The sequence below is a fragment of the Gorilla gorilla genome, chromosome 1, assembly GCF_029281585.2.
Source record: "Gorilla gorilla gorilla isolate KB3781 chromosome 1, NHGRI_mGorGor1-v2.1_pri, whole genome shotgun sequence".
Classification (NCBI taxonomy): Eukaryota; Metazoa; Chordata; class Mammalia; order Primates; family Hominidae; genus Gorilla; species Gorilla gorilla.
In genome coordinates, this window is record NC_073224.2 from 85,230,230 (window position 1) to 85,256,171 (window position 25,942).

General features: G+C 37.9%; 1 protein-coding gene and 1 non-coding gene across 14 annotated transcripts in view; one reads left to right on the forward strand and one right to left on the reverse strand.

Moving 5' to 3' along the window:
* Positions 1 to 25,942, reverse strand: part of PRRC2C (proline rich coiled-coil 2C) — a 108,261-nt gene that overhangs the window by 59,495 nt on the left and 22,824 nt on the right. For 8 of the 13 annotated variants that reach the window (XM_019026585.4, XM_055377660.2, XM_019026615.4 and 5 more), the window contains exons 2-12: positions 21,668 to 21,836; positions 20,681 to 20,858; positions 19,215 to 19,324; positions 18,001 to 18,126; positions 16,045 to 16,268; positions 11,609 to 11,691; positions 10,514 to 10,647; positions 10,346 to 10,433; positions 8,909 to 9,053; positions 6,021 to 6,074; positions 386 to 1,004 (exon numbers count right to left, since the gene is read on the reverse strand). In XM_019026585.4, coding sequence (XP_018882130.2) covers positions 386 to 1,004; positions 6,021 to 6,074; positions 8,909 to 9,053; positions 10,346 to 10,433; positions 10,514 to 10,647; positions 11,609 to 11,691; positions 16,045 to 16,268; positions 18,001 to 18,126; positions 19,215 to 19,324; positions 20,681 to 20,858; positions 21,668 to 21,779 — 1,873 coding nt within the window. In that variant the 5' untranslated portion in view covers positions 21,780 to 21,836. The remainder of the gene's footprint in view (positions 1 to 385; positions 1,005 to 6,020; positions 6,075 to 8,908; positions 9,054 to 10,345; positions 10,434 to 10,513; positions 10,648 to 11,608; positions 11,692 to 16,044; positions 16,269 to 18,000; positions 18,127 to 19,214; positions 19,325 to 20,680; positions 20,859 to 21,667; positions 21,837 to 25,942) is intronic. The other 5 variants (XM_019026588.4, XM_019026617.4, XM_019026602.4 and 2 more) reach the window with 3 other exon arrangements.
* On the forward strand, positions 13,945 to 14,048 carry LOC115932219 (U6 spliceosomal RNA). Its single transcript, XR_004068537.3, has one exon. It is a non-coding gene; the product is annotated as a U6 spliceosomal RNA (small nuclear RNA).

Below are 25,942 nucleotides of genomic sequence, written 5' to 3' on the forward strand. Positions count from 1 at the left end.
TAATCCAACATACTCATTAAGCTCTATGCCAGTTCAGTTTTAGAGGTATTAATGCATGTGAACAAATGAGATTTTGTTTAGTTAAATGTCTTGGAGTCAGAAAAAAGCAGGGGGAGAATCAGTATATGTGACTATGAAGCCAATACAATTCTGCAGATAAAACAGAAATGAAGCTCATCTAATAACTGAGAAACACTTCAGAGATGTCTGTTCATATACAGAATTAGAAAACATGGCTCTAGCCCATATTTTGTACTGCAAATGCTATCATAAAACAATCACTTTTATACTGATTACATATATTTAAAATATACAAACCCCAAACTGTAACCAACGTAAAGCTCTTTGTAAAGTTTTTAAAAGAGAATGAAGAAGACTATCAAACCTTTATTACAGCTGTTTTCACTTTCTTGTTTTTCTATCATGGGCTCTAAATTAGGTTCTCCGGGTTCAATTTTCTCCTCTAATTTCTCCCTTTCCTTCTCCAGCTCACATTCCTTTTCTTGTTCTTTCATCTTTTGTAGTTCTTTTTCCTTTTCTTTCTGCCGTTCTAGTTCTTTTTCTTTTTCTTGCTTTCTTTCTTTCTCCATTTCTCTTTGTTTTTCCTGCTCCTTCTCCAGCTCTTTCTCCTTTTCCTGCTGTCTCTCTCTCTCTTTTTCCCTCTCCTTCTCTCGCTCCTGTTCTTGTTCTTTTTCAAGTTCTTTCTCACGCTCCCGTTCTTTTTCTCGCTCCCTTTCCCTAATTTCCTCTGGAGATGGTTGTTTTTCCAGGATGCCAAGCTTCTCATCCAATCGTTTCAGTTTCTCCGCACAAGCTGCCTTCCTTTGTTCTTCCATTCTTCGCTCTTCCTCTTCACGCCGTTTACGAGCACGTTCTACTGCCGCAGAAATTTCTGATTGTTGTCTTCGTCTTTGCTTCCATATTTCATCTTCATCAGCTACTTGCTGCTTGGAGGGAAAGGGACCTGGTCTTCCAGGTACTGCCTGTCGATCTGGAGGTGGATGCTGAAACATTAAGGTATCAGATGAGTATGACAACTCTATTTCTGACTAACACTGGGTTATCAGGCATGGAGAAGGAAAAACCCCACAAAAATATCAGAAATTTCTCTGATGAACATACACATTAAAATGAAAACACATAAGATGGGAAATATATTACATCTAGATAATTCACCAAACTAAGACCAGAATAATTAATCCAGAGGTCCAATGTTTACTGAGTATGTACCTATTATTGCGCCAGACGTTGTTGCTCATTCAGTATTTGCTGAATAAAACTAGAAGCACAACAGTGAATCTCAAAATCTAAATTTAGAGACAAAGGAAATTTAGCATGGATACTTTAGAAGCAGCTGCCAGAGTTGGAATGTCTAAGGGAGAGAAATGAAGGTATTAAATATCCAAAATGATGGCATGTGAGCCCTGAGAAAATTAAGGTACAGCTACAGGTAAAAAGCACAGAGCCAAAGAAGCAAAGTGAAAAAGACAGAGTCAGTGCTGTAATGATACCCCAAAGGAGAAGAAATTCCTACAAATTAGTCTGGGTGAAGAAAAGTTCTATCTTTAGACTGAAAGATCCAGAAAAGCGTATCTAGAACCCGGAGTGGAGAATGGGAGGATCATCTGAAATAGCCAAGTTTCAATGACTAAATTTTCATTAATGTGTTATAAAACAATGACAGGTTTTAAAATCACTGCTTGCAACTATGCAAAAACAATAAAAGTAATTAAAAAAAATTTTTTTAACATATTGATTTTAAAACCTACTAGGGTGAAGAAATCTTAAGAGCCATATGTAACCCAGCTGGAATGCTTATAAAAAGATTAAACAATGACACGGCGAAAACACTTGACGGAGTATCTTTTTAAATGAATGCAGACTACCATTTACTAATAGTGCCATCATATGCAAATTATTTCATCTCTCTTGTGCTGAGTTTCTTCATCCACAGCTCAGAGATAAGCTGAAAAACCAAATATATTAGTACCTAATTTACACAACTCACTTCATAAAAGTAAAATTTACATAAAATGTGCTGTGCTGCACATATTTTAAGTGTATAGTTTGATGAGTTTGGACAAATGATACACCTGTGTAACCACTGCTCCAACGCAGACACAACATTTCCATCACTCCTCTGCCTCCCCCTGTGGCCCCAAGCACCCCAACCCTAACCTTGTATAGTTCTGTTTGTCCTAGAATTTTATATACATGTATAAAATTATATTCTCTTTTGTGCTAGCTTCTTTTGCTAAGTATAATGGCATTGAGGTTATTTTATGTATGAGTAGTCTGCTCCATTTTACTGCTGGATAGTATTCCATTGTGGGCACGTTGTTTCATGTATGATAGACATGTGGGTTGCTTCCAGTTTTTAAACTATGAATAAAACAGCTATGAACATTCATGCGTAAGTCTTTGTGTAAATGTATGTTTTCCTGGCTGTTGGATAAACAGCTAGAAGTGAAAATCCTGTGTCATATGGTAAATAGATATTTCATCTACAAGAAACTGCCAAACTGTTTTCCAAAGTGGTTATAAGGTTTTCCAGTGTATAAGCGTGCCAGCTGCTCTATACATCCTTGCCAACACATGGTGTCATCAGTCTTTAATTCTGGCAGTGTAGTAAAATCTCAGTGGTTTTAACTTGCATTTCCCTAATAACTAAAGATACTGAATATCTTTTCATGTGCATACTGGCCATTCTTACATTTTCTTTTGAGAAACAAATGTTCAAGTCTTTTTGTTTAACTACGTATTATTGAGTTGTAAGATATTAAAAAAAAAAAAAAAAATACGGCCCAGGCTAGACACGGTGGCTCACATCTGTAATCCCAGCACTTTAGGAGGCCAAGGCAGGAGGACTGCTTGAGCTCAGGAGTTCAAGACTAGCCTGGGCAACATGGCGAAACCCCATCTCTACAAAAAATACAAAAAAATTAACCAGGCACAGAGGCACATGCCTGTGGTCCCAGCTACTTGGTAGGCTGAGGCAGGAGGATCGCTTGAGCCCAGGAGGTTTAGGCTGCAATGAGCTGAAATCTTGCTCCAGCCTCGGCAACAGAGCAAGACTCTGTCGCGCAAAAAAGAAAAAAAAAAAAAAAAAAGCCCAGATACAAGTCCTTCGTGAGATGTATTAGGAATATTTTTTTCTGTAACATATCTTTGCATTCTCTGGGAAACGTTCTCCAAAGTCCAACTGACCAGCTGCTTTTCCTTTCTAATTCGTGGCCAAGGTCTTATTTATCGAAGAAAACTTTGTCAGCTCCAAGTTCATGAACACTTGATCTTCTATACTTTTTTCTAGATGTTTTAGTTTTAGTTTCTGTGTATGCAGAAATGTTATAAAGAGCTTTCAGTGGTTATGAGGAGAGGGACTGCTGGAAATGATGGTGATGGTTGTGATATGTGCAGCTATCACAGTAGGGTGATTACAGAAGGTCTGGAGACCCTGATCATAACAACGATTTCGGGAAAAGAAAATCTGCTAGTTAGAAAGAAGAACAAGTAAAAAAGTCAAGAAGAGCAATGTGTATGTGGTGAGAACAGCAGATGAAATTAGAAAAGTAGACAGAGAGCTGAAAGATCATGAGAAGGACCTGAACAAGGAGTAATGGACCTAATCCACAGTTTTAAAAAGACAACTACTACAGAAGAATATGGGATGAAGGTGGCAAGTGAGCAGGCAGCATAAGAGGAAAGCAGTATCTGTCAAGAACCCACTCCAATAGTTCAAAGGAAATATAAAAGGTGGTAGCAAGTAGTCAGTGTACATTTTGAAGGTACAGGTGACAATCTGCTGATAGATAAAGCTAGATGTACGGTAAAAAAAGAAGAGTTAAGAGTAACTTCTAAGTTTCAGCCTTAGCAAATATGTGAATGATAATGCCATTACCTGAAATGGGAAAGACAGGAGAAGCAGCACTGTGGGTATGCAGGGAAGGTGGGGGTGTGTGTTATGGTTTGGACATATTTGAGCTGTTTACTAGAGATCCAAGTGGAGATGTTGAGTTGATTGTTGAATATATGACTCTTAAAAGTCAGTGCAAAGCTTTTCGGGCTAAATGTACATTTGAATGCCATCAGCTCATAGAAGACATCCCCAAGGAAAAGGATACAGATTTTTAAACTGGACTGAGAAAAAGGCTGAGTGCTCCAACACTCGAAGTGTAGGAGGCCCAGAAGGAATAGAAAGCAAAGAAAAACAAAACAGCGAGGTGTCTCAGATGCAAGTAGATAAAAAAGTGTTTTAAGGATAGGCCAGGGATGGTGGCTCAAGTCTGTAATTCCAGCACTTTGGTAGGTCAAGGTGGATGTCTTATCTAGGAGTTCGAGACCAGCCTGGGCATGAAGATGAGACCCTGTCTCTGCAAAAAATTAGCCTGGCGTGGTGGTGTGCACCTGTAGTCCCAGCTGCTGGGGAGGTGAGAGGATCCCTTGAGCCCAGGAGTCCAGGTGGCAGTGAGCTATGATTACACCACTGCACTCCAGCCTGGGCCACAAAGCAAGACCTTGTCTCTAAAAATATATGCATATACAAAAGAAAGATGGAGAAATCAACTATGTCAATGACTCAGCTGAGATTTAAATGAGATGAAGACAAGAAAACTGAATTTGTCAAGATGGAAGTCATCATTGACTCTGATAATAATAGTTTCAAAGGTAGAGTGGGAAAAGAAAGCATGCCTGGAGAGGGCTAATGAGAGAATGAGCAGCAAAAGACGGTAAGTATAAATAGTTCACTAAAAGAATTTCATTGGCCGGGCGCGGTGGCTCACGCCTGTAATCCCAGCACTTTGGGAGGCCGAGGCGGGCGGATCACGAGGTCAGGATATCGAGACCGTCCTGGCTAACACGGTGAAACCCCGTCTCTACTAAAAAAAACACAAAAAATTAGCCGGGCGTGGTGGCGGGCACCTGTAGTCCCAGCTGCTGGGGAGGTGAGAGGATCCCTTGAGCCCAGGAGTCCAGGTGGCAGTGAGCTATGATTACACCACTGCACTCCAGCCTGGGCCACAAAGCAAGACCTTGTCTCTAAAAATATATGCATATACAAAAGAAAGATGGAGAAATCAACTATGTCAATGACTCAGCTGAGATTTAAATGAGATGAAGACAAGAAAACTGAATTTGTCAAGATGGAAGTCATCATTGACTCTGATAATAATAGTTTCAAAGGTAGAGTGGGAAAAGAAAGCATGCCTGGAGAGGGCTAATGAGAGAATGAGCAGCAAAAGACGGTAAGTATAAATAGTTCACTAAAAGAATTTCATTGGCCGGGCACGGTGGCTCACGCCTGTAATCCCAGCACTTTGGGAGGCCGAGGCGGGCGGATCACGAGGTCAGGATATCGAGACCGTCCTGGCTAACACGGTGAAACCCCGTCTCTACTAAAAAAAACACAAAAAATTAGCCGGGCGTGGTGGCGGGCACCTGTAGTGCCAGCCACTCAGGAAGCTGAGGCAGGAGAATGTTGTGAACCCAGGAGGCAGAGGTTGCAGTGAGCCAAGATCACGCCACTGCACTCCTGCCTGGGCGACAGAGCTAGACTCCGTCTAAAAAAAAAAAAAAATCACTGATGGAGAACAGAGAAATAGGGTAGACACTGCAATGGGATGGAAAGTGGGATGGAGTAATGTAAAGAGAGAGGTTTTTGTGAAGTTGTTTTTCTTAAAATATGAGATAACATTATCATAAGTGGAAAAGGATACCAGGAACCAAGTAAAAAAGTGTCCTTAGCACCAAAAACAATAGGAAGAAAAAGTATACGGGCAGTGAGATGGAAAAAAAAAAGTGATCTCCTAGGTACTTCTTATTTTCTTAGTGAAACTTGAAGCATGCTTATCAACTGAGAATGAAAATGAAAAGGATGAAGAGTAAGACATGTGAGAGTCACAAGGTAAAAAGTTAGTAACTGTTTCATAAAAGTTTTGAATAAAAAATTTGGTGTCTTTCCACCAAAACAAAAGGTCAAATAAAATATATAATCCATAAACAAGCACTTAGTTAAAATTTACCTGCTGTGCAAGCAACTTTGGAGGTGGTGGCAGATGTGAAGATGTTCCACGTTCCTATTATAAAGAAGAAAGAATTATTCTTATTATTCTGGAGACAGTCTTGCTCTGTCGCCCATGCTGGAGTGCAGTGGCATGATCTTGGCTCACTGCAACCTCTGTCCCCCGGGGCCAAGCAATTCTCATGCTTCAGCCTGCTAAATACCTGGGATTACAGGCGCCTGCCACCACAACCAGGTAATTTTGCATTTTTAGTAGAGACAGGGTTTTGCCATGTTGGCCAGGCTGTTCTCGAACTCCTGATGTCAAGTGATCTCCCTGCCTTGGCCTCCTAAAGTGCTAGGATTACAGATGTGAGCCACCACACCAGCTTGAAAGAATTACTTAAAAAGAACCATATAAGAAAAAATATATCTGCTGGGTGCGGTGATTCACACGTGTAATCCCAGCACTTTGGGAGGCCGAGGCAGGCGGATCACCTGAGGTCAGGAGTTCAAGACCAGCCTGGCCAACATGGCAAAACCCTGTCTCTACTAAAAATACAAAAATTAGCCAGGCATGGTGGCGGATGCCTGTAATCCCAGCTACTCTGGAGGCTGAGACAGGAGAACTGCTTGAACCTGGGAGGCGGAGGTTGCAGTGAGCCAAGATCGTGCTACTGCACTCCAGCCTGGGTGACAGAGCAAGACTCCGTCTCAAAAAAGGAAAGAAAAAGAAAAGATATATCTATTAGAAATATTTCAGCCGGGCATGGTGGCTCATGCCTGTGAGCCTAGCACTTCGGGAGGCCAAGGCGGGCGGATCACAAGGTCAGGAGTTAGAGACCAGCCTGGCGAACATGGCGAAACCTGTCTCTACTAAAGATACAAAAATTAGCCAGGCATGGTGGCGGGAGCCTGTAATCCCAGCTACTTGGGAGGCTGAGGCAGAAGAATTGCTTGAACCTGAGAGGCAGAGGTTGCAGTGAGCGGAGATCACGCCACTTGCATTACAGCCTGGGAGACAGATCAAGACTCCATCTCCAAAAAAAAAAAAAAGATATATTTCTGAATGTAATGATTTTCTCAATACCATAAGATTGCTAAACATCTTTCTCCTCTCTTTTTAAATAAAAGCATATCACTCATTACAAGATTACTTTCTATGCAATCACTCTGCTATTTCAGTAAGGTTAGAATCTTAAATGCACTTTACAATAAAAATTTTAGCCAGGCGTGGTGCCTCACGCCTGTAATCCCAGCACTTTGGGAGGCTGAGGCGGGTGGGTCATTTGAGGCCAGGAGTTCAAGACCAGCCTGGCCAACATGGGGAAACCCCAGCCCTAATAAAAATACAAAAATTAGCTGGGTGTGGTGGTGCACCACTATAGTCCCAGCTAGTTGGGAGGCTGAGGCACAAGAATCTCTTGAGCCCAGGAGGTGGAGGTTGCAGTGAGCCAAGATAGCGCAACTCCATTCCAGCCTGGGTGAAAGAGCAAGGCTCTGTCTCAAGAGGGAAAAAAAGAATTTTAGTCTAGCTGTTCTGGAATTCTGATCCAGCAAATCTGACTGAGGAGATCTATACCTCTAATTACTAAATTTTATTTATGTAAGCTCAATTCTTTTCTAGTGGCAAACTAAAAATATGAGATTTATCTTAAAAAAAGAAAATCTAAAACATAATGGAACAAAATATATGAAACATTCACTTGCTAATATAAACTGTCACATAAACTGTCACGACTGTCACAAAAAAGTCAAAGACATCAAGACATATTCCATCTATTCCTCTATTCTTTCATGAAAAATTCTCATTCCCCATTATGCCAATAAGTAAACAGTCACACAAAAAAGTTATTAAAATGTTATTTTAAAAATTCTTCTTTTTCAGGGTTCATAAATTTATTCTTCAATGGATCATCAATGCCTTAAGATTAAAACCCTCATATAGCATACATTTTAAAGAAGTGGTTCTTACATAGCTCTCTTACCTCTCTCCCATATCAAACTACTTAGAATTTCTTGAATGTGCCATGTTTTCTCATACTTCTCTACATGTGTTTCCACTGCTTGTAACAGCTATATTCCCTTTGTATACTGCCTAAATCATGCTTGTTTAAGAATTAGCTCAAGTACTCAGTCTTCTGCAGCCTTCTACCTTAAATGAATTCTCAAAGAACTTATTTTGTACCCTCTATGATTACGCCACTTAGCACACGTAACTGCTTACTGACTTTTTTTTCCTGTCGAGGAAACTGTTAGCTACCTCCTTTTAGCCCTCAGAAGGGACAAGTTCCTCCATCTATTTTGTATGAATCCAACAAATACATGCTAACTATACTGATTCCTTAATAAAGAGATAAGTGGACTCCCTTGAAAGTAGCCCTTTTTATTCCCAGTTTATAATGCAGCTTTTGCAACCATTTACCATCTCAGAAGTGGGATCAAATATCTGTTGCACACACATTTCCCTTCATTCACAATGTTCTTCAAAATGATTCAGACTTTAGATCTCCCTACTCACTATGTGATTTCCCTATAGATAGTGTACCATTCACACAAAAAGACTGACTAGTATTTAAGTATTCAATAAACCATAAAGCACTTCAGCAATGTTTATTTTATTTTAGAAAAATATTATCCCTACACTTTGCTATGACTGAGCTATATCATAAGGTAAAAAAAATGTGAAGCTTTAGTTTTCACTTGATAATTTTACCTACTGTATTGATAATTCCGGTTAAATGCAATAAAAATTATGATAGATTCAAGACTATTCAAGAAAAAAATACACAGTTTCCTTTTTCTAAGTCCCGTTCCACTCCGTGGTAAGAATAATTATCCATAGTATTACACAGTAATTACAATAAGGAGATCCTTGCAATAACAAGGATCTCCATGAGTCCAACAAACCTGATTAAATGAAGGTCCTTTCCCATAGGGAACTTTTGCTACTGATGGTTGGGCAGGTATTTGGGAAGATGATTTAGTGTTGGAAACTTCATCTGTTTCTTTTTTGTTTTCATTGTTTTCAGAGGCTTTTGAACCTTGATCCTCACTGAAAAATCAAAATGCAGAAGAAATAAAGTGGACCAACTGTATCATAAGTACACACATTATTTTTGCAATTAAAAAATTATTTCTGTATGGTTTCTGGAGGGGGGAAATGTATTAAGGAATGAGATGGGTGTGTGACCCATTAGTGCTAATTTGTTCTTTCAATAAATATATACTATGAAAGTGCAATACAGTAGTTGTCAAATCTAAACACACGTCAGGCATATATCCTGGCAAAAGAATATAATCACATAATTTCCTATCTCCTCTACGTAAGAAATACAATCCAAATATAACTGGGTAATATTGGAATTATTATTTAACTGCATTCTAATTTATTCTGATTTAATAAAAAGATAAATCAAACTACAGTATTTTTTCAAAGCCACGACAAACCACAGGTATCTGTTAAATGATCATAAAACGATGTTTGTCACAATGCCATAACTGAAAAATTATACCAAATGTGCTTCCAAACTTCCATATATTTTAAAAGCCCAACTTCTATGATATATAACCCATATATTCCTGACTGGTGCTCCAATATTCCAGAATGAAGGAAAAAGAAATAAAAAGCTCCCCATTTTCCAAGGCCCTAATGCAGTTTACTAAGTTTTAAGAAATCGAGGACCTTAAGCAGCTGTAGTAACCCAGGGAATTATTCTCCAATTTTGTAAATACAGATCAGGTCAAGCATGTAACAGTTTAAAATTGTTCCTAATACCAATTCTCAAAAGATCTCCAAACTAGGTGCCAAGCATCTAAATATCTTTTTTTTTTGAGATACAGTCTTGCTCTGTCACCCAGACTGGAGTGCAGTGGCATGATCTTGGCTCACTGCAACCTCCACCTCCCGGATTCAAGTGATTCTCCTGCCTTAGCCTCCTGAGTAGCTGGGATTACAGGCATGCACCACCACGCCTGGATAATTTTTGTATTTTTAGTAGAGATGGGGTTTCACCATGTCGGCCAAGCTGGTCTCGAACTCCTGACCTCAAGTGATCTGCCTGCCTCGGCCTCCCAAAGTGCTGGGATTACAGATGTGAGCCACCGCACCCAGCCCTAAATGTTTTTAAATAAACTTTCTTGAGACGCATCAAATTTTAATTCCTTGATTAGCTGTATACTGTATTAATCTAGCTCATTAAGCACCCTCTATTCAGTAAAACTTCTGAGAATATATAAATTCTACAAATAACAAACAATTGTCTATTAACAAAGCCTCTTTGCATAAGTAGCTAATATTGTATCAACAAATTCATACTGTTATTAGTAAAAGATATCACAACTTACCTGTTATTCTCTTTAGGACTGTTACTTCCTTGTTCATCATCATCACTGAAATTCAGTTGCTCTGTATAATCTACTTCCATCTGAGCACCTATTAAATTAAGGAAAACTCAGACTGGCTGCTTGAAAGCATGTAACAATTTAAAGGACTTAATTAATTTTGCCTCTTACCTGCCCAACCTTCATCAGCTTCAGCATCTAGGTTATCAAATTTATCAAGCTCCTTCAGTTCTGATGCACTAAGAATGGATGGGCGTTCAGGCTCAGAGGCCCATGAAGGAGGTGGGCCTCTTCCTCGAAGGCCTCTAAGGAAAGGCAGGTCATGGAAAAGATACAAAAGTTTATGATACTAAACTGGGAGAATACTAAAAGATTGGAATTTAGTTCATTTCAACATTAGTGTTTTCTACACCAAGATACCTAATATGTTCTGCATGGACATGTGTATGAAAAAATTAATATTAATATGTAATGATAGGATAATACGTAACTTAAGTAACAGCTGACAAAGTTTTTAAGAATTCTCAAATATTTAAGATAAAACAAATATATGTTAAAAGGATAACGATATGAATAAAACTAACTTCAAAATATATATTTTGAGGAAAATAATTCGAGAGGATGTTCAAGTCTCATATAATAAGCAAAAAAAAAAAAAGAAAGAAAATGGGGAGTCCGTAATATGAAAGGAAGAAGAGAAAAACAAGTGTCATCAATTTTAGGGCCATGTTTTTCAGTTTTCTTTTTGTTTTGAGATGGAGTCTTGCTCTGTCGCTCAGGCTGGAGTGCAATGGCACAATCTCGGCTCATTGCAACTTCTGCCTCCTGGGTTCAAGCAATTCTCCTGCCTCAGCCTCCCAAGTAGCTGGGATTACAGGTGCACGCCACCACGTCCGACTAATTGTTTTGCACTTTTTTAATAGAAACAGGGTTTCACCATGCTGGCCAGGCTGGCCTTGAACTCCTGACCTCAGGCAAATCGCCCACCTTGGCCTTCCAAAGTGCTGGGATTACAGGGGTGAGCCACCGTCCCCAGCCTGGTTTTCAGTTTTCAAAATCCTATGTAAATTAATTTAAATGCTTAAAAGAATGAATTATTTCTGTTCTGTCTTATAAGAGTTAGCCAATTATTTACTAATGACAACTGTACTGTGAGGATAGGAAAACGATCAATTACACAACTCAGAATCACACAATCCACTCAACCTTCAGGAAATCTTAACAAGCATATATTCCTTATAGACTTTAATCATTTAATAGCCTTACTTGTTTGTTTCAGATAAAGAAGGTGGGAATCTCATGGGACCATGTAGAGGAGGATACGTCATCCTCGGATACTGTTGGAACATCTGAATTGAAGGAAACAAAAAATTGTGATAAATTTAGCAACCTAGTTATTTAAAAAAATTATATATATATATAAATCTGAGCCTAGGCCTGAAGTTATAATTTATAGAAACACTGATTTAAGTGAATAAAACTATTAATGACTGTTATCTGTTCATCCTCAATAGCAACCCATTTCCAAGGCCACTGCCACTACCAACTCTTTATAAATAGAATAACTAGAGCACATATGAAAAACTTCTGTATTATATTAATAAAATTACATTAAAGTAACTATCAACAAGATATGTACACATTAAAGTAACTGTATCAATGAGATATGTAATGTAAAATTACATTAAAGTAACTGTGTCAACAAGATATAAATTACATTAAAGTAATTGTATCAACAGGATATGTACACACATGCACCCTAGCAAACGGCAAAGTGAAAATATTTGAAAAGCAAATGCTGTTGGCCTTCCTCCATAAGCAGGAGTAGAATAATCAGAGGCAGATTTGTGGATAAGGAGGATAACATCAGTCACCAGCCCCAGCACCTCAAAAAGAAAAATGTAGGGGTGGCAGGCATGGGGAAGAAGAACTCAGCTCAGATAAAATTAAAAGACAGTCCACAATCCAGGGAAGTGAGTTGGAAAAGGGGGACAGAGAGCTATCCAGAAATTTTCTATGTATATGGCATAGGTGAATTCTCAATCAAGTTACTGCACAGATGATCATTATAAACTGTCCCACACAGGTCCAGATACTGTTCTCTGTAGGAACTTGGCTCTGGGAAACTAAACTTAAGAGAAGACATAAGATAGATTCTGAGAACAAATAACACCAAGGGATTCATCCTATGATTTTGAAGGGAAGAAGGGTCAAAGAATGTCTTGGTCATTGACTATATGCTTATATCCAAGTCAAATTATGTAAATAATAGGAAATTATATTACTGTAAAAACATAATTTATATCCTGAAATAGAAGACTAGTTTTTCTAAAAAGTAAGTAGTAACTGTGTGTTAGATAAGAAAATTCTTACATTTGAAGTAAGGCTATGTTTATATGATTATGCTGTCTAAAGAAGAAATTTCTCAGTCAGGTGCAGTGGCTCACGCCTGCAATCCCAGCACTTTGGGAGGCCGAAGCGGGTAGATCACGAGGTCAGGAGATGGAGACCATCCTGGTTAACATGGTGAAACCCTGTCTCTACTAAACATACAAAAAAATTAGCTAGGTGTGGTGGGCATGCCTGTAATCCCAGTAACTCAGGATGCTGAGACACAACAATCACTTGAACCCAGGAGGCGGAGGTTGCAGTGAGCTGAGATCGCACCACTGCACTCCAGCCTGGCGACAGAGTGAAACTCCGTCTTTATAAAAAAAAAAAAAAAAGGAGAAGAAATTTCTCTTAAGTCAGGTTGAAGCAATGTTAATTAAGTCAAGCAACAGCTGAAACTCAGCTGGGGAAACTGAGGGATTCTCTGGAGAATTTTCAGTTGCATCACACTTCTATACTGAAGTTAATAAAGACACTACTGGAGGCATATGTTCATAGCTAAAGTTGCATTAAATCCTTCATCTGGTCATTCCAGACATAATTTCATGTGGTCTTAAAAAATGCTTAAAGTCTAGGAATTTGCCAGAAAATTCATTTTAGAAACAAATTTTAAATTCTCAGTATACAGTAGTGATATTTAAATGTTTTTGTTAATTAGTGGAACACTTTATTCAAATATAATCACTGATGAAAGTGGGAATGATGCCCACATGGTTTCCCCTCTTTCCTATCCTACCCTCTCACCTCAAAGTTCAGGGGTCTTTGGTAGCACAATTTGAAAACGATTAGAAAAAAAGTAATTGGGTATAAATCATTTTTCAAGGCCAGGTCAGCATACTCCCAAACTTCTTTTAGGAAAACATTTAATGGCCAGGCACGGTGGCTCACGCCTGTAATCCCAGCACTTTGGGAGGCCGAGGAGGAAGGATCACCTCAAGTCAGGAGATCGAGACTAGCCCAGCCAACATGGTGAAACCCTGTCTCTACTAAAAATACAAGAATTAGCTGGGCGTGATGGCGTGCCCCTGTAATCCCAGCTACTTGGAAGGTTGAGGCGGGAGAATCGCTTGAACCTGGGAGGTGGAGGCTACAGTGACCCGAGATGGTGCCACTGCACTCCAGCCTAGGCGTCAGAGCAAAAAACATTTAACAAGTAATTGTATTTAATCATTCATCTCCCTCTGTTAGTCTAGAATGATTAAAAAATAGTAATGTATATGCTCACTTTGGCAGCAAAATTGGAACAACACAGAGAAGATTAGCACAGCCCCCGCATAAAAATAACATACAAATTCATGAAGCATTCCATATTTTTAAATAAAATCAACAATATGAAGGAATGGAAAGTATGATGGATATTTAGGATTCAAACATTAGGAGTTAAACAACAAACTAAATAAATATGACCTAGATTTTTGTTTCCTATGAGAGTAATGAGTCTTCTGGAAAACTAAATGGATGTATCCAGGCACATGTGACTTGCTTTACAACTTTACATTGGGCTGAAAGTAAACAAAGAATGAGGACACCAAACCTAACTAATAATTTAGAAAACGTGGTGGGACGGCAGGGGTGGGTGCCAGAGTATATAATAAATGAAATTAAAGATAGAATCAACAAAATCCAAAATCTGAGGAACTTCACAGGTTAACAAATTATAACAGATAAGCTCCAAAGGAAACAGGAGATAGAAATATCTATAGGTAACAAGATTCTTAAAAGAAATATGAACCAATCTCAATGAATGGATGTTGCCTGGATCCTAATTATGAGACAATTACTGGAATACTAACATAATATTTGAGAATATCAAGGAATTAGTTTTCTTTTTACGTATAACAGCATTGCAAACCTTCTCCCCAAGTCTTTATCCTTTAAAATAGAACTTAAAATATTTACTGATGAAATATCTTGGATTTGCTTTAGTAATCCAAAGTGGTAGGAAAAGAGTGGGCATGGTGACTCATGCCTATAATCCCAGCACTTTGGGAGGCTGAGGCGGGTGGATCACTTGAGGTTAGGAGTTCAAGACCAACCTTGCCAACATGGCAAAATCCTGTCTCTACTAAAAATATAAAAATTAGCCAGGTATGGTGGCGGGCAGCTATAATCCCAGCTACTCAGGAGGCTAAGGCTAGGTTAATTGCTTGAACCTAGGAGGCAGAGGTTGCAGTGAGCCGACATCATGCCACTGCACTCCAGCCTGGGTGACAGAGCGAGACTCTGTTTCAAAAAAAAAAAAAAAGTGGTAGGAAAAGAGGCAGATTCATTGCACTGTTATCTTTATTTTTGTACATGTTTAAAATTTTCCATTAAAAAAAGTTTAAAGGCCAAGTGAGGTGGCTCATGTCTGTAATCCCAACACTCTGAGGGGCCAAGGTGGGCAGACTACTTGATGTCAGGAGTTCAAAACCAGCCTTGCCAACATGGCAAAACCCCATCTCTACTAAAAAAAAAAAAAAAAAAAAAAAGCCAGGTGTGGTGGCATATGCCTGTAATTTCAGCTACTCGGGAGGCGGAGGCACAAGAATTGCTTGAACCCAGGGGGCAGAGGGTGCAGTGAGCTGAGATCATGCCACTGCACTCCAGCCTGGGCGAAAGAGAAAGACTCTGTCTCCAAAAAAAAAAAAAAGAAAAAGAAGTTGAAAAAAATATTAAAAGTACACAAATAAAAACTTTGAAACTACAGCAAGTGTTCTTTATCATTTTTTCCATGAACCACCCCTTTGGCAGTCTGATGAATCCTATGGACCTATGGACCTCCTCTCAGGAAAACATTTTAAATGCATAATGTAAAATACAAAAATATTGCAAAGAAGAACAATTACCTTAAACAGAATTTTAGTGTAACTGTTCTCTGTATTTACAAAATAAATCTGTGGTATGGTAACGTACGTGCTTCTTTATTAGATCATTATCTATGGGTCTAATAATTATTTTGAAGTAATGTTGAATGTAATGTGATATGAAAATATCTACAATCCCTGTTAATAACAAAGATACTGCTGATACTCTTGTGATTTGTTTCCTATCTGGTACAACTACACTTAACCAAATAAAACAGCTAGGTGTTTCTGCTAAGAAACACTGCGTGGTAACGTTTCCCGGATAGCCCAAATGATCTCTATCTTCTGGTGTTTACACCATGTGTAGTCCCTTCTCACAATATACCATACAATAAAAGAGAATGCTGATTTTTAGTTAGATGTTAATGAAAATAAAGACCTAAACTTTTCCCTATAACAATTCGCTCCTTGGACCCCAGATCAAAAACCACTTGTTTGAATGCTTGTTCATTTAACAATACTCACATAAGGAGGCATCATAGCTCTATACTGGGAAGCGAGAGCAGCCTGCTGTCCATTCAGTTTAGCCTGTGGAGGACCACAAGCTATCCTCTTTTCCACCACTTTGAGGATATCATTTTGCTCTGATGTTCCAGCTGTGCTTTCATCCTGGCCAGGGAGCTTTTCATCTTGATCAGATGACGAAGGTGAGCCAGCAGCCTTACCACCATCTCTCCAACAAGCAACATCTAGTACGAAGGCAGAGAAAAAAGGAAAAAGATAAAAATCTGAAAATGAAACAAAGTGAAACCAAAATGTATTTCAGGAAAATGAAAGCAAGTAAGCAGAGTGAAAGAGCAGGAAAAGTCTAATCCAGGTCCTACTAATGCTTTCAAGTTGTTTGCGTAGTAGTGGCTTCCAAAGTGGAGAGGATGTACCTCAGAGGGTGTCACCACAAGCAAATACTGGGGTGGGAGAAGAAAATATTAGAACTTCTCTATGAAGCTTTATCAATATTTGGTATAGAAATTAAAATCACTGTTCTCCATATATCAGATGGCCATGTTTCAGAGTGACACACCTGAGGTTTCCTGAGGGAAGGAAGATGGGACTTCTACAATCTGGAAGGGTTGACAGTGATATTCTCATTTGTCTGTTTCCAGTATATCATTGCTAGTTACAGATGCCCCCAAGTGAACAGATTGCGTGAAATTATCTGGTGTAATTACACTTAACCAAATAAAACAGCTAGGTGGTTTTGCTAAGAAACACTGCACGGTAACCAGTCTCCTGGATAGCCCAAATGATCTTTATCTTCTGGTATTTACACTAAGTGTAGTCCCTTCTCACAATATAGCAGGGTTGGTCTGTGTAACCTGTAGAATATGGCAGAAGTGATAGCATGTCCCTCTCCAGATTAAGTTATTAAAGACTGTGGGCTTCTGTCTTGGGTGGAGGGTGTCTGTCTCTCATCATTTATTCTGCAGAAGCCATGTCATAAGCAGCCCCACTAAGAGACCATGAAACTAAAGAGCCAACAGCTACACCAGTCAGTTTGGAAGTACAGCCCCAGTCAAGTCAGTTTCAGACAGCTTCATTGAAGCTTTGAGAGAGTCCCTTGGCCAGAACCTCAAACTAAGCTGACCCTGGATTCCTGACCTTCAGATACAGTGGGATATCATAAGTATAGTTCAGTATGTAGTTTTACATTGCTAAATTTGTTATGCAGCAATAGACAACTGGTGAAAATTCAACTGAACAAAAAAACAGAGGAGTCAGCACATCTATTTCTAATACAAATGCACCAACCACATTATGACGCTTGAAAAATAAGATTTAGATTTATTTAGATCTGACAAGAGCCAAAAAATGTGAAATACATCAGGTTTTTAGAAATATGGAATTTGTAAACACTTCTGTCATAGACGAACCTCCCCATGTAAACAAGGTCCTTTAAGATACTTGGTAATGACAGTATGAAGCTATCACAATTAAGAAGACATTTAAAAATCCCTCGAACATTTTATACTTTTATTTTTAGTTTTTGCTTTGTAATGTACATAAACTATCCCTCATTATCCAAAATTATTTGTTTCCTCAGTTTGAGCTCAGAAAGTGAGGAATCACCGAATATTAATACAGTAGTAAGCAAATAGTTACATATTAGGGAAGCCTGCTCAAAAACTAATATAAAAAAATCCAAATATTGGTATACATGAAAGTCACCTGGACATCTTGTTAAAATGTAGATTTTGATTTAGTAAGTTGGATGCGAGGCCCAAGATGACACATTTCTAACATGTTCTCAAGTTATAGTGATACTGTCGGTGCAAAAATCATACCTGAGTAGCAAGTGACTATAGTACAAAGTCTGCCTTTTCAAACTAGGCAAATAATATATGCAACAGCAAGCAGGAGGTTGTATTGCAAGATAATACACACATATGATCTCATTTTGTATTAAAGAGAAAGTACTCTTACTTGGTGGACGTAAACTGGGTCCAGGTCCATAGTTGTCATCATTTGTTTCCTTTTCTTTTTTTTCCTGATCCCCAGCTGCCTGCAGGCTGGGAAATTCTTGCTGAAACTGACTATTCACTTGGATTCCTATAGATTTTTTTTAAAAAAAATTAAAGGTAACTTTTATACTGAAGATAATACAAACCACCCTCCCAGGATAGAGCTCTCTGCCTCTTTCTCATAAATTATTCCACATTTCAGTGATGACTGTTCATAGCCATATCACTTTAAAATTCACCTAGACTCCTTTGAAAAGCTAATGATCAGCCATGAGGAGATGAAAGTCTAAGACAGTAATCTACCAGTACCATTCCAGAGGACTCATTTAAGATGACCATGCAAGTGAAGAGCTTCTCTTGTTTCTCTTTCATTATGACTCCTTACATTTTCAATACACATCAAATTCCTTTGCTAAGAATTCTCAGAATTCGTTCAAATCATATTACTGAAATAGTGTTTGATGAATAAAGACTCCAAGATCAAGATGAGGCTAAAATGCCTTTATTTAATTTATTGCTTCATTTACTTTGATTTAATTTACAGCTAAGATTATTACACCGCACTATTCACCCAACTTCCTACCTACCTATTTTTTGTACTTCTATAAATTAAAAGAGCTAGTTTTGCTAGCTTGAGGGCCCAGATTGGTTCTTCCATAGAATGTTTTATAGACAGTTCCTGTTTCGAAAGTGGGAAAACTAAATTCTGCTGGGGATTCCATCACTCCTTGGGGGAAAGGGGAATATTACAGCAGTGGTGCTTTATGGCTACTTTCTAGCTCTTCTCCTCTCAGGAATCGTGGCAGCATGTCTGAAACAGGAGAGGTTGGGGACACAGATGAAAAATGAGTATGGTTTCTAACAATCTATGCGATGGCTGGATACTTTGAAGGTACAAGCTTTGCTTGGATATGCAGAGGTAAAGATAAAATGATGTGGGGCACAGGGTATCTTAAAGACTCCTTTCCTTAACCAATATCATTGACTCATACATGGCTCTTGACATTGGAATTTAGCTAGCCCAAGAGATTTTTTAAAAAACCTTTTTAAGAGCCTCGAGTGTATCCTTTAACAATGCTTTATGGCTCTACCAAAACACAGTTCACCCCTTATCTCCTGCATGGCTGTTCAGTAACTATCAAGCCTAGGCAGCTTCCCCAACTAATGTCCACTTACCATCTCCTTGCCCACCTTGCTTGTTACTGGCCCATGATTTGGGAGCAGGTGCTACTTCTGGGGGAGCTGCAACCCCAGGTTTTGGCTGTGCTGGTGGCACTTCTGGTGTTCTTTAAAAAAATATGAATCCATTATTTCAGATACTGTATGTTTAAATAAAATCAATATTATATTTAAGGTAAACCTGTGTACAAATTATTTTGGCTATATGTTTATTCATTGGTAAATCTCCTATAAATGTTTTCTCTCTGCAACATTCCTTTAAATGAATTATGGCTATTTTTATCGTCTTTCATCTCTACCTTTGAATAACCCAATGAGATGAGTTTTGCTTGTTTTCCATTTTGTTTAAAACACACACACACACACACACACACACACACTTTTAATTAAACACAGTTACCAAACATCTGTTTTGAAGAAGTGAACACTTATAATTAATTAAAAATAGCAGTATAAACATACATACAGTCTGGACTGGTGAAATTAGTTGAGGGCTAAAGCTAAGCAAACTCTCCACTTGGCAGTCAACAGGATCACCACTGTACTTACTACTGTTATTCAAAGAGGTAACAGCAACCTGCCTAATGCATTCACATGAGTAAAAGGTATTTTGAAAGGGTGTACAGTTTTATTCAATTCTTGTAATGAGGTAATGCTTAAAAATAAGAAAGTAGTTAAGAGGCCCACAAAATGCAATGTGTTTCTGGGACACTCATACCTATAACTGACTCATTACTATAAAATAATTTTACTACAGCTAACAAGCATTTAAGTATTTGATACATTACTACAGAAGTAGTCAAATTTACTATATAAATCTCCCCAGGCAGGAGTATAGAATTTTGATAAGAGATAGGCAAGAAAACATCAAGTATCCAATGGCTTGTCTTATTTTTTTTTAATTACCACTATTTAGGCTTGGTCATTCAATTAGCTAAGAGTCTGGCAAAATCCTTGACACACGGAAGTCTAAATAGTTGTTGAAAGAAGGATGACTAAGATGGACACTATTAATTCTATCCTAACTTTCTTGCTACAGTATATACAAATTATTACTTGAGCACCTATGAAACATCAGGCAGTTTCAATGCTGGAGATACACAGTAAATTGGCAGACAGACATCCTTAGTATCACGGAATTTAGGTATCGGAGTCAACTCTTAATCATATTGGAAAGGGAATACCTGAGTTGGTGGTAGTATGAGAGCGGGGAGCCTAATAAAGGCTATGACATAAGCAAGGTTGTGATTCCCAATTCTGTCATCTGTTCTACCCTGACAAATTGAAATACTTTTAATAGGGAAAATTAACCAAAAGTTACTATAGTCAAAAGACTTTAAAGAGTATAAAATATGTAATATGTAATACAGACAGCATAACACTTAGCAAATAGCAGGTACTCAAACATAAGTTCCCTACAAAGAAAGGGGAAGGGCTTCATTCTTTAACAGACTTTGACTCACTTTTCTTCTTCATGTTGCTCTTGTTTTGATGCCCACCCTGTGCCATCTTTAGGTACAATGTTTACATTAGGATCATTGCCTTTGTTTTCTGCTTTAAGACTTGGGAGGTTAGCAGGTGGAGGCATACGCCGTGAAATACCGACTTTTCCAAGACTCTGTAATCCATGTCGAGCTGCAACTAAAGATCAATAACATCAACTTTCTTAGAACATCTATTTTATTACCCATTTTATTCCTCAAACAATATAGAAAAACAATAGGAATTAATGCATTCCCTGAATGATTTTCATTCATGTATTTTAAGATAATAATTTTATAACTAAGCTACACACCTGCAACACATTTCAGTGTAGAAATCAAGCCATTTAACAGCATTTAACAGATTTCCTTAAAAATTTTAACAATGCAATTCAACACACTACAGAAAACATTGATAATACCGATATTTTTTCAGAGAATCTATTTCAAACTCAAAACTTAGAATGTTAGAGAATAAATGTATTGACTGTATGTTCATAAAGAATACTGTTAATATGCCATGCATGATTTTCAGTTTTCACTATATTCACTAGGTCACAGTATCTAACACACACATACACAAACACACACACACACACCCCCACACACGAAACATAGGACTTTCTCTAGTCTATAATTAAAAAGATATTAAATTCCCACTAATATATAGGTCTGTGCCTATCAATCTCATTGACTGAGTTTCCCCTTTAGAGCCATACAGTTCTACCTCTTTTCTGCTGACAACAGAGAAAAACAAAAATATTTTTAAAGGGCTCTATGAAAGTATAAATTTTCAATTATAAGATGTTTATCACATATCCTCTGAAAAATGTGTGCATGAATAAAAAGGCAAATGTAAATAGCGTTGTATTAACTTGGGTACATCCTAGCTTCTCATAGCAGCAGGTGTATCACTTATAGTAACAAAACAAACCATGAAAAACATAAGTGTCACTTGATTTTACTCACCTGTGGTTTTCTGTGTTTCTAATGATTTCCCCTTGTAAGTATTAAATAAACTGAGTGTTGCATACTTTTTCCCATCCTTTGCTTTTGTGCTCTGGCCTGACTTCTCCGACATTTCGGTGGAAACTCATCGAGTCCAAAACCTCCTGCCACACCCCTTAAAACCCCAGTCCTTAAGATGTACATAAGAAAGAAAAATAAGGATGAAAAACTCAGTAAATTCAAATGTTCACAGAAATTCTGAAAAAACTTCCCATATCAATGATAATTTCATAGAACTTTTTAACTGTCAAATTCCAATAACCAATACACAACAAAATTGATCACAATAAGCTATCATGCACTTGTGAAACATATCAGTTATATATGGTTTATAACTGCTTAACTCTATCATAGAGAATAAGGGTTATAATTCCATGCTGTCGTGAATAGTTAAAACACAGTGAACCCACTGAGACTATTTTAAGAAGATATATTATCCAATTTAATATGCTTGAAATGACTGACACATCAACCTATGCACATGGAATCCAAATGACAGGAGAACATCTTCATTCCCCTACATATTACATCCCTGTATCATCAGGCAGTATGTGCCCAACAAAGCTCTATTAACTTTAACAGTTTAGAACAGAAACAACATTCTATGTTCTCTTCATTTCGTAAAAGGTAAAACATCTCACAAACACAAGGTATATAAAAATAACCTATTTCATCACTGCGGACTAAATATTCAAAAAATAGTATCCATTTTTTTCAAAGCATATATAAAGTTCCCTTACATATGAGAAGTTGTTAGAAATAAATAACATTTTCATAAGCATTCAAATACAAAGAGAATCCTCATCTTTAGAGCTAATGTACCCTCATCTTGGTGATGCACCCTAACTTGGTCTATTAATAGATACGAAAAAAAGAAAAATTATGTCTCATGCTATTTCCCTTCAATTTAATTAAGTTGTAGATACATATCAACCTAAGGGTTGTTTTTGCTTTTGTTTTTGAGGGGTTATTGTAGCAGTAGGGTAGAAGATGGCTAATTCTACCATAGAAACGATCAATAGCTGAAAACATTGAGAACTGAAACACAGGAGCCAAAGATAGTATAGAATAGGTGTACCACGCAAAAAGCATCAAAGTAAAGCCTATATCCACTTTACTTTTATAAATTTCGTTTCATCTGTTAGTTTTATATTTGTCAATTACAGAATCAGCAGATATGTCATTTTATATGCATGTAAAATGCCACCCAACATTTGTATAGTTCCATAAAATTTATCAGGCATTCTCACCTCTATTATCTCATTTCAGTCAAACAACTTTACAATGTAGTTACTGTCTTGATTTTTACACATAAAGACTAAATTAGATTGAATTTGAAACTAGGGTGTTGGGTTCAATCCATTACACTATGCTGCCTCCTCCCACATAACAGTGTAGATAACCATTTCGCTTTTCACGTATACATTTACAATAAACCATCTTTCCTTGAGACAACCGACAACCTGAAAAAAGACTGACCTACAACCAATAGGACTACACTAATACAATTTGCTACTATATGTAGAAGAATGTATACAATTAATTTTACCCCAAGACCGCTAATGATGATGATGTTGTGAAAAGAGAATGTACTACCAAAATCTATCCTATTGGCAAATTTACCGGTAACATGTACAAAGATATAGAAAGAATATTCATCTACAGTGACAAAAGAGGACAGTAAATATCCACTACCTGACAAAATTAAAATTCAAAGAGCTTTTTCATCAGGTGAAAAAAAAAGGAACTGATGTATCAAGAAAAGCAGTCAACTTGCTGAAGTTATTTAACTAAGAATCCTGAAATCTTGGACTTTTCTGAACACCATTATTACTCAAGCAACACTCTTGGTGAAGACCCTTTCTGTATATTAGAGAGAAAGCAACATAATGAGAAAAGAACTCCTTAAACTTCCTAGGAGCAAATCTCCAAACCAACCTGTATCTAACATCCAACCTTTCCTTCCTACACCTACTGCTACTGCGGTTCGCAGAACCATGTTTCTGGCCGGGCACGATGGCTCACGCCTGTAATCCCAGCACTTTGGGAGACTGAGGCAGGCGATCACCTGAGGTCAAGAGTTCAAGACCAGCCTGGCCAACATGGTGAAACCCCGTCTCTACTAAAAATACAAAAATTAGCCAGGCATGGTGGCAGGCACCTGTAATCCCAGCTACTCGCGAGGCTGAGGCAGGAGAATCGCTTGAACCCAGAAGGTGGAGGTTGCAGTAAGCTGAGATCATGCCACTGTACTACAGCCTGGGTGACAGACCAAGACTCCGTCTCAAAAAAAAAAAAAAAAAAAAAAGAAACAATGTTTCTGAGACATGTGATTCTAGAGAAACCATGTTTCTCTAGAAATAAGATAAAAATAAAAATTCTCAGGTCCCAACCCAGACCTACTGAATCAAACTCTGAGGAAGGGGCCCAGCACTCTATAGCAAGTCTTCCAGATTGACCAAGACTTACAAAAATGTTAAGACCTACTGACTTATTATAAGCAGATATATTCTAAGCAGTGATTCTCAACTCTTGCTGTATACAAATCTGGGGGCAGGGGGGCAACTGGGCATCAACTCTTTAAAAAAAAAAATTCTTCAGGTGATTCTAACTGAAAGTAGTTTGAGAATCACTGCAATACAGAAAGTTTATCTTTCTTCTCATTCCATTTAAGGTCAATCTTTCCTCTAGTGCTCTTCATCCTATCCCCACTTCCCTTCTTATCTAAACTCTTGTCTAGGAAATCTCATTAGCTCCTTTGGCTTTAACTACTAACTGATTACCTTCAGCTCAGTACTCCTGAGGAATATATCCCCACACTGCCTGTTTACATTTCTTTGTTTTGAATGAAGTTTCACTTTTAACTAGAAGAGAGGCATCTATTTCATGGCAAAACTTTAAGAAGCAAGCCTACTAAACATTCTGTCCAGCATAAGAGAAAAATAATGGTTAAAAAATCAAATTGGGCCGGGCACAGTGGCTCTGGCCTGTAATCCCAGCACTTTGGGGGGCTGAGGCAGGTGGATCGTGAGGTCAGGAGATCGAGACCATCCTGGCTAACACGGTGAAACCCGTCTCTACTAAAAATACAAAAAATTAGCCAGGCATGGTGGCTGGTGCCTGTAGTCCCAGCTACTCGGGAGGCTGAGGCAGGAGAATGGCTTCAACCTGGAAGGCAGAGCTTGCGGTGAGCGGAAATCATGCCACTGCACTCCAGCCTGGGCAACAGAGCAAGACTCTGTCTCAAAAAAAAAAAAAAAGAAAAGAAATTAAATTGATGGTCAATGAAGAAAATAATCAACACTTGACAAAATGTAAATGTTATAAGAACTCAACAAATCAAAGCAGCCCAAAGAGTAAAGCTATGAACAGACAATTCACTAGAGAAATGCTAGTAAGCAAGCGTATTAAAATGTCCAATGTTACAACTAAACAAAAACCAAAATAATATGTCAAGTTCAGCTTCTCCATATTCTTATGAAGGAACACAAAGTAGTAATACACAATTTAACCACAGGGTTATAGAATATCCGATTTAACTCTAGCCATCGCAGAACACTCAAGCTTAAAAGAATCATAAAATGGACCTTAACTTCCCTACTTAAAATCAAGACCATACCAATCCTTCTCAATAACACATTAAACCAAGTTTGATTTATCCCTAGAATGCAAGATTGGTTTAATATATGCAAATCAATGTGATATACCACAGTTTAACAGAATGAAAAGTAAAAACCAAATGATCATCTCAATAAATGCAGAAAACCATGTGACAAAGTTTAACATCCTTTCATGATAAAAACTCTCAACAAAATAGGTACAGAGGAAAATTCCTCAACATAATAAAGGTCATTTACAAAAATCCCACAGCTAACATCATAATCAATGGGAAAAACCTGAAGGCTTTTTCCTGAAATCTAGTACACAGCTAGAATGTCCACTTTTACCATTTCTATTCAACACAGTGCTGGAAGGACTAGCAACAATGATCAGACCAAAAAAAGGAATAAAAGGTATCACAAATCAGAAGGAAAGTAAAACTATCCCTGTTTGCAGATGACATGATCTTTTAAGTAGAAAACTCTAAAATTTCACAAAAACTGTTGAAACTAATAAATGAACTCAGTAAAGCAACAGGATACAAAATCAACATACAAAAAATCAGTTGCATTTCTTTTCACAAATAACAACCTAGATGAAAAGGAAATCAAGAAAACAATCCCATTTACTAGAGCA